The sequence below is a fragment of the Branchiostoma belcheri genome, unplaced genomic scaffold (assembly GCF_001625305.1).
Source record: "Branchiostoma belcheri isolate BF01 breed outbred unplaced genomic scaffold, Haploidv18h27 scaffold93, whole genome shotgun sequence".
Taxonomy (NCBI): domain Eukaryota; kingdom Metazoa; phylum Chordata; class Leptocardii; order Amphioxiformes; family Branchiostomatidae; genus Branchiostoma; species Branchiostoma belcheri.
This window is the reverse complement of record NW_017804609.1, coordinates 809,187-818,903: the sequence shown is the minus strand read 5'-3', so window position 1 is coordinate 818,903 and position 9,717 is coordinate 809,187. Positions and strand designations below refer to the sequence as shown.

Genomic DNA, 9,717 nt, shown 5'->3' with positions numbered 1-9,717 from the left:
AGTCTGCAGTTCTGTTATAAACCATAGGGGGGGCTCATGTATGGTCAACAAAAGCTGTCAACACCATCATGACTCGTTTAGTTTAGTAAGTCGTCTGCAGTACTAGTTCTGAATCAACAGGGGGAGCTCATACGTAATAACTAGGTTTCTGCAGTTTCTATTCTGCATTAAGGAGAAGCATTTTGTATGTTTGGCCATTTCAGCATCGTCTCCAGTGTCACTGATGAAAAGTAGTGGATGCTACCTGAAATGTCTGTTTCCAAAATCATATCCAGTTGCTTGAGTAACTGATCGCATACCAGTTTTCCTTTGTATGTTTTACATATGGGAGAGAGTAAGTTAGTGTTTTACATTACTCTACATTCAGACTGTATAATCAGAACTTGTTATACCTGGGATGTACAGTCCATATCAGGAGTATGTATGTATTATATGTATGTATGTAACGCAATATAATGTTATGTGTTTATTTTAATGTAATGATTGTAAATACCAATGTCATTCAGGCAACATTACCGGTATATGAAATACCTTTATTGTACATTCATGCCACGACGGGCTAGATACAGGTCAAGACTTAACAGACACATAACAAACGTATGTAGAAAATTGGAGACAGAAGATACACTACTTGACTAAGACATACATACATTTATAAGGAACATACAAGGGTACTATACTAGGCTAATACAAAGTGTTCTAGTTACTGAGCTAATACAGAGTGGTCAACTTCTTCTCGCTTTTTTGTACAATGGAAAATGTGGGAACAGATCATGTTTGTGATACAGGGTTTGTCTAGATGATAATTCTGTATGTATGTCTAACTGTTGTTTTTGGTTGTGTTTCAGACCTGGCGCAGTTCGAGGGTGGGGAGAGCAAAGTCAGCACTCTGGTGGCAGCAGCCAACAGCCCAGACAACCTGTGCCGCATGGACCCGGCCTGGCACCCCTGGCTATAACAATGGAACAGTCCAAATGCCTCCTCTGGAGGTAACAATGGTATAGTCCAAATGCCTCCCCTGGAACTAACAGTGTTACACCTCTAGTTTATAAACACTACACAGATAATATCATATATTGACAGTCATTTGGACAGATATACAATGTAGATGTATTACTAAGCAAATTTCACATCACAAACATGGTAACTTGGCAGTGATACAGTATAAATGGCACCCCTGGTTATAAGAATAGTGCAGTCCAAATGCCTCCCCTGTCTGCAATAGTGTTACAGTCCAATTCACCTCTACTAGTTTACTAGTATTAAAACTACACAATTCATTAACAGTCATTTGGCCAGATACATGTAGATGTATTACTAAGCAAATTTCACATTACAGACATGATAACTATATTAGGTTATCAGTGATGCAGTATAAATGCTGAAAACATGGTTGTAGATATATTTATGTGGAGTTTGTGCTTGGGTTTGTCTCCCACCGATGTTCTAGACATATGTACATATTGTGTAGACTGCATCTTAACCAGTGAATCACGCATATGTGAGACAAAATCCAGTCAAAATGTATGGTAATCAAATGAAGAAATATTCTAGCCTCAAAAGCATGCCAAAAACTGGGGGTTTGGGGGTCTTCAGGGTCTTTGGGAGCTTTTATGTGCTATTTTCTGATTGCATGTAGACAACATAGCCGGCCTGGTTGAATTACCCCCGTTTTTTTAGAACTGGGCTAATCAGAAAACAGCCGAAGAAGTTTTTGAAATGTTAGCCAGGAATTCCTGAATGTGAATATTCAATGCTGTATTGCCATATGTTTCTGTTACTTTTCTATGAGCCACAAAAAGGATCTAACATCTTTTTGCTTAAAGAAAATTAGGAAATTTTTGGGAACGATTCTTTTCAATAATCTAACTGATGTGTAAGATAGAAATGATAGACAATTGTATGAAAGTAGTTTTGGCGGGGAATTGTGATATTTTGTAGCAAATCTGAGAAAAACCTTGTTGTAACCTTCAGTTGCAATTGTAGCAATTCTTAGTCACAATGTAGCAATAGAGAAAACTGACACAAGTACATGTAGGCTACAAAGGGGGTTTAGTGAAGACTGATGTTAGCATTATTTTGTATATTGAATGTCTGTAGTGATAGTACTGTTATGTTATGTTATGTTAGAATTAATCCGAAGAAACATTGACTTGCATCCCCCCCATTAAAGCCCCCCACCCCCATGCATTTCCCCATCAAGAATGACATTGATAGGTGCATTGTCTCCCCTCTATTCGAGGAAGGAAGAGTTTTCTCTATTTTTATATGCAGCCATTTGGGGACTTTTGAAAACGTAAGGAATACTATAATTTGTTACTGTGAGGAAAGACTTAGATGCACCTTTCCAGCGTAGCTTAGTTGTTTTGAATACATTTCAGTTTAGGCCACACCAATTTATTTCCTTGGTTCTTGGCCCTTGTCCTGCTGGCATTTTTTACACAATATTTTTTACACATTTTTACACAATATAACTTCCGCATTCCTTGTGTTTCGCTGTGGTGTGATGCATTGCACAAGAAATACCCCAAATCTTACCTATAAAGGGTCCTAAATAGATGGTACTGTATGTGTAACCCATATATATATATATATATGTATATATATGTATATGGGCCCCGCAGGACAAGGGTTAGGTAGCAAAAAAATAAAAACAGAGGGCTGGGAGAAAAAACTGACTAGATCCACTCCCTGAAACTTTGTCAACCAAGGTACAGACTTTTTCCTTAGACTATGTTTTCATTGATCTTCCATGTCAGTATTATTGTTGTGAAAGTTTTTTTTTAATCAGAGAACTTACGAATTGAATTGGTGTAGAATAAGTCTAGTTTAGTACTGGAATCCATCCGTGAACGCTGTGTCTCCGCTTTTTTCATCCGCTCTGTCTTCACAAGTCAGAATGGAAGAACAGAGCAGAGACACAGCACTCACGGATGGATTCCAGGCTTGCTTAGTACATTAGTGATTTTTTTTTTTGGGAGAAACTTTGTGAGTAGAATAGAATGTCAGAAAAAAGTTGTTGTAAAACTCTGAAAAATATTAGACTAGTGATGTACGATATTTTGTACGAAATGTGAGATTTGAGCGTTCTTTAATAACTTGCAGAAGGTTTAAGAATAAAGTATAAGAAACGTCAACTGTGTGTTTGTCTTTTTGTCTGAATTTCTTTGAATGAGAGGAAAGTTACCAGTTAACACTCAACTATCTGAACACTCAGTCACACTTTGAGCTCCCCGTGGGATGTCTTTGCTAAAAGACACGGTGCGTCGAAACACCAGCTAACTTGTATGACTGACTGAACAGGTAAATAACTTAGAAAAGAAGTTTACATGCACATTGCATTGATTTACATTTTAAAGCCTTTAGTTATACATGTACTACCTCAGAAATGGCTACTTCTAATCTAAATTAGACCAGCCTACATTTAGATGGCAGACAACACTTTTATCAACCTGCAACTGTACAGTTTAGTTATTCTAGCTCTAAAATAACAGTTACTACATTTAAATTAGAACTGCTTTTCATACAGTGCTTTTAGACACTTTCATCAACCTAAAACTGTCTAGAGTTTAGTTCTACTAGCTCTAAATGACTACTTTTAGATTAGAACGTTGATGTTAGTGTCAACTTTTTATCAACCTAACCCTATCTGCAGTTAGGTTATACTAGCCCTAAATGACTACTTTTAAATTAGAACGTTTGCGTTGATGTGAAAGTGTCTGATATGTCGCACAGACCGCGTCAACTGGTATTGAAAACCAGTCTACTGGGGTAGTTAAGGCCATACAGTGCTTTTAGACACTTTTATCAACCTAACCCTATCTGCAGTTAAGTTATACTAGCTCTAAATGACTACTTTTAAATTATAACGTTTGCGTTGATGTGAAAGTGTCTGATATGTCGCACAGACCGCGTCAACTGGTATTGAAAACCAGTCTACTGGGGTAGTTAAGGCCATACAGTGCTTTTAGACACTTTTTATCAACCTAACCCTATCTGCAGTTAAGTTATATACTAGCTCTAAATGACTACTTTTAAATTAGAACGTTTGTGTTGATGTTAAAGTGTCTGATATTTCGCACAGACCGCGATGACAGTGCTTTTATACACTGTTATCAACCTATTACCCTATCTGCAGTTTAGTTCTACTTGCTCTAAATGACTACTTTTAAATTAGAACTTTTATCAACCTACAACTGTCTACAGTTAAGTTATACTAGCTCTAAAATGACTACTTTAGTTTTAGGTTTAGTTTTACTACCTGAACTACCTTAAACTAAATGCCTTTTTTTTAGTGGAAAGCAACTTCGGAGTAGACCTTTACAAAAAGTAATGGGTGTGTTTTTGTTACGCTGATTCCTTAACTCAATGCATTCCTCCCTTTCAAACATCACACAAAGCATACCCGTACTAGTACCTCATATCACAAGTACATACTAGTACCTCATAACGCAAGTACTGTACATACTAGTACCTCATAACACAGGTACATACAAGTACCTCATAACACAAGTACCAGGGATCTCCCCAGAAATTTAGGACAGAATGGTGGAGGGTGCGAAATATCGGTAAATTTGACCAAAGAACCCTGGAAAAGGTACCTCATAACATAAGTACATACTAGTACCACATAACACAAGTACATACAAGTACCTCATAACACAAGTACATACAAGTACCACATATCACAAGTACATACAAGTACATTGTACCTCATAACACAAGTACATACAAGTACCACATAACACAAGTACCTACTAGTACCACATATCACAAGTACATACAAGTACCACATAATGCAAGTACATACTAGACCTCATAACACAAGTACATACTACTACCACATATCACAAGTACATACAAGTTCCACATAATGCAAGTACATACTAGTACATAGTACCTCATAACACAAGTACATACTAGTTACCTCATAACGCAAGTACATACTAGTACCTCATAACACAAGTACATACTAGTACCTCATAACACAAGTACATACTAGTACCTCATAACGCAAGTACATACTAGTACCTCATATCACAAGTACATACTAGTACCTCATAACACAGGTACATACTAGTACCTCATATCACAAGTACATACTAGTACCTCATAACACAGGTACATACTAGTACCTCATAACACAGGTACATACTAGTACCTCATATCACAAGTACATACTAGTACCACATAACACAAGTACATGCAAGTACCACGTAACACAAGTACATGCTGTGTTGGATGTTTGTCTATTTGTTTATTTTGATTTTTCACAAAGTGAAAGGGAGGGCAAAACAGGTGCATACGACCTTTACAAGTTGCCCTCCCCCATACAAAAACACATATACAGCATCAAAATTTACATGGTCAATAACGACAAATATAAAAATACATCAATATAGAAGGTTAAGCATAATTCAAATATACCTAATAAGTAGTTAAAAATATAATATATTGAATGTGTTGAAATAAGACTTAGTGCGGTCTAGGAGCAATACAAGAACTACACCCACAAGAAGTGGTCCAAGAAGTGTTTGTTACAGCAGATAAGATTCAGACCTCGGAAGAGCAGTGTGTATTTGTCTAACCGTCCTTGACTTGTTGAGTGATTTCTTCGTCCCTGAGTGCACTTTTTGTAACATGGACAGCGTCCATTCTTTATCGGTCATTGACCCTCCTTGATCTTATATCAAGAGTATTTTGTCTTGATAAGTTTTCAAAAGTCATTTTTATACTACTGAATTTATTCGCATAAACATTCAAGATTGCAGTCCCTCTAAGTCATGCAATTCTCCAATTCGTTTCGAGTGCGGACACAATTCAGACCTGGGAACAGTGTATTTGTCTAACTGTCCTTGACTAGTTGCCTGACTCCTTTCTTCCTCACTGCGCATTTTGTAAGATGGATGACTGTGACAGCTATGATAGTAGAGCGTCTTTTGTTTTCTTCAGCAGCCCTGAAGATATGTGTTGAAGGATGACAAGCTCCTCCTCCTTATAATTATGGGTGTCACAACCTTTCCAGTTCGTAGACATTGAGGTCAACTTAAAGAGATACTAGTATTATTTTGTCTTGGACAAGTTTTCAAAAGTCATTTTTATACTACTGAAAGTTATTCGAATATTAAACAATCAAGATGACAGGCCCTCTAAGTCATGCAATTCTCCAATTCGTTTTGAGTGTGGACACAATTTGGACCTGGGAGGAGCAGTGTGTATTTGTCTAACTGTCCTTGACTAGTTGCCTGACTCCTTTCTTCCTCACTGCGCATTTTGTAAGATGGATGACTGTGACAGCTATGATAGTAGAGCGTCTTTTGTTTTCTTCAGCTGCAGCGCCTTAAGAAATGTTTTGAAGGAAGACAAGCTCCTCCTCCTTATAATTATGGGTGTCACAACCTTTCCAGTTTGTGGACATTGAGGTCAACTTAAAGAGATGGCATTTTGTCTTGGATAACTTTTCAAAAGTCGTTTGATACTACTGAAAGTTATAAGCATAAACACTCAAGATGGCAGTCCCTCTAAGTCACGCAATTCTCCAATTCGTTTTGAGTGTGGACACAATTTGGACCTGAGAAGAGCAGTGTGTATTTGTCTAACTGTCCTTGACTTGTTGCCAGACTCCTTTCTTCCTCACTGCACTTTTTGTAAGATGGATGACTATGACAGCTATAACAATGGAGCGTCTTTTCTTTTCTTCACCAGTCCCTGAAGATATGTGTTGAAGGATTGACAAGCTCCTCCTCCTTATAATTATGGGTGTCACAACCTTTCCAGTTTGTGGATATTGAGGTAAACTTAAAGAGATAGTATTTTGTCTTGGATAAGTTTTCAAAAGTCATTTTTATACTACCGAATGTTATTCTTGAATTTGTTTCGGGTGCAGACACAATTTGGACCTGGGAAGAGCACTCACTGTGTGTATTTGTCTAACTGTCCTTGACTTGTTGAGTGATTTCTTCGTCCCTGACTGTACTTGACGTAACATGGTCAGTGCCCGTTCTTTATCGGTCATTGACCCTCCTTGAATGAATGAATGAATGAATGAATGAATGAATGAATGAATGAATGAATGAATGAATGAATGAATGAATGAATGTATGAATGAATGAATGAATGAATGAATGAATGAATGAATGAATGAATGAATGAATGAATGAATGAATGAATGAATCAATTAATGAATGAATGAATGAATGAATGAATTTTTATTTAGGTGTCTTGCAACTTTTGTCGCCCAGCCCATATGGGCTTATAAGACACTAGAACATAAACATGAACACAAACATAGGTACAGATGTGCCATGATTTGCTCCCACCCTTTTGTTTCCGACTAGATTGACGTAAGAAGCCAGAGGGTAAATTTCTCCATAATTAGCCCTTCCGGTGAGAGTGTCGCTTTGCTCTTTGATGTGTCAATAATCCTACATGTAGGGCAAGGCAGTAACGGAGATGTAACGGAGATGGTGTCTGTGGGACACAATCCTGGACAGTACAGTATAAGGTTTTGACTAAACGTTTTCGACCAAAAAGGAATTGTCAAGAAATTTCCCAATTGAGGTATTGCTTTGTCTGTGTCTGTGTGTGTGTTTGTGTGCCTGTGTGTCTGTCTGTGTGTGTGCGGTTTGTCCGACTACTAGTGCAGTAACCTACCAATCAGAAGTACCTACATACACTTACTTCTATCTGACCTATATACATAATTTCAGTGCTCCATGCTTACAGGCATGACAAGAACTCAGAGTGGTTCCAGATCAACAGCGGAGTCCGTCAGGGCTGTGTTGCTGCCCCCGACCTTTTCAACTGTGTTGTTGACTACCTTATGTCTAAGGTCTCTGAGTGCGTCCCTGGAGTCTCTTTTGGAGGATACAGTCTTGCGGATCTGGAGTATGCCGACGACACGACCTTGCTGGCTGACACTCCCCAAAGACTTAGGGATGCCCTGGCAGTTTTTGATGCAGAAGCCTCCAAGCTTGGCCTTAGTATCAACTGGTCAAAAACTGAGTTGATGCACATAGGGGATGGCCCTGACCCTGCACCGTTCAGCTTTAACAACACCACAGTAAACTTCGTGTCCACCTTCAACTACCTCGGGTCCACAGTCTCCAGGACAGGTGATCTGAAACCCGAGATTGACCGGCGGCGTGGACTAGCAGCAGCGGCCATGCAGGCGCTCTGGAGACCACTCTGGAAGCACAGACACATCTCGCTAGGCACAAAGCTTCGTGTCTACAACGCCGCGGTGGTCTCAATCCTCCTGTACGGAGCTGAGACCTGGCCACTCAGCAACACTCTGGCAGTCAGACTCGACGGCTTCGACAGCAGATGTCTCAGGAGGATTCTGGGAGTACGCTGGTTTGACCACCTGCCTGGCACCGAGCTCAGGCAAAGGACCCAGCAGCCTCCTGCTTCCCGTGTGGCAGCGATGCGCCGAGTCCGCTGGTATGGACATGTCTTACGACTCCCACCCGACCACCCCACACGGGCTATCCTGAACTTCAGCCCCCAGTCCGCTGGGTGGAAGAGACCTCGGGGGGCCCCCCGCACCCGCTGGACGGACGTCCTGGCCAAGGATCTGGCTCTGGTCAACATCACCCCCGAAGAAGTGCAGGGGCTCGCCCAGAACAGATCAAGATGGAAGGAGGTGGCCCGCCTAGTAAGCTCAACGCACATCGTGCAAGAGGACTGAGTGAGTGAGTGAGAGTGATGCTTACAGGCACCAACCACTCAGAAATACACACATACACTTATTTCTGAGTGCGGACGCAATTTGGACCTGGGAAGAGCAGTGTGTATTTGTCTGACCGTCCTTGACTTGTTGCCTGACAGGCACCAGCAAATCCGGTACACTAATTTCTCATTTGCATAATCTCAGTGCAGAAGAGTATATATTTTGCTTCCCGTCTCCAATTTTTCATACAGCCATTCTGACATCTTCAGACAAGATTCATCTGACGACCCAGGGACTTACCGAAGGTATTTACCAAATGTTACTCTATCAGCTAAGTTTGTAACCATGTGTGTGCTGTCTGTAAGTACAATGTGTTGACATTTAGTAACAAGTGGCAGAAGGGTTCGTGTGGCGTAGCGACAGAGTGCGTGACTCGGAACCTAGGGGTCCCGGGTTCGAGTCCTGACATGCCACCGATCTTGTGCCCTTGGGAAAGGCACTTTACACGACTTTCCCCACTAGACTCAAGTGAAAATGAGTATTGTCTGTCCAGTATTCGTTTCTATGTGCGGGACCAGCAACAGCTGCCTCTTGTTCCGCGTGTATTGTACTGTTTCAATTTCAATAAATCAAATCAAATCAAACAAGGACAGAACTATCCGAGAGATATTTAAACACGCAGTGCATAAAGCTGGCATCAAACATTAGCAGAATGTCCCCCAACCATGGTTAGGAGTAGGTCACAGCAAAGTTGGCTGGTATTAGGCGAATTCAGCTGCGCCAGTCAAATATTTGAAAATGTCAAATGTTTAAAACAGCCAGGCGAATGTTTCAAAAATGTTTTCAACATTCGAAGGTTGGTCAGAAGGTTCGACCATGGTTGGCTCATATTTGGCCCTAAGGCACAAGTCAGATACTAGTATTCGGGACTAAGTCAGCAGTGTTTGGGGGTGTTTGGGGGTCTTAGTTTGTCTCACAAGTCAGCTGGGTGTTTGGTAAATTTGGCTACTATTCCGCTGCGCTAGCCGAATGTTTCAAAATGTTTT

General features: G+C 40.2%; 1 protein-coding gene across 1 annotated transcript in view; it reads left to right on the top strand.

Moving 5' to 3' along the window:
• LOC109488298 (transformation/transcription domain-associated protein-like) overlaps nucleotides 1-2,603 on the top strand; it is a 121,550-nt gene extending 118,947 nt beyond the window's left edge. Inside the window, exon 14 of the mRNA XM_019792490.1 lies at nucleotides 849-2,603. Coding sequence (XP_019648049.1) covers nucleotides 849-958 — 110 coding nt within the window. The 3' untranslated portion in view covers nucleotides 959-2,603. The remainder of the gene's footprint in view (nucleotides 1-848) is intronic.
• The last annotated feature ends 7,114 nt before the right edge of the window (nucleotides 2,604-9,717 follow it).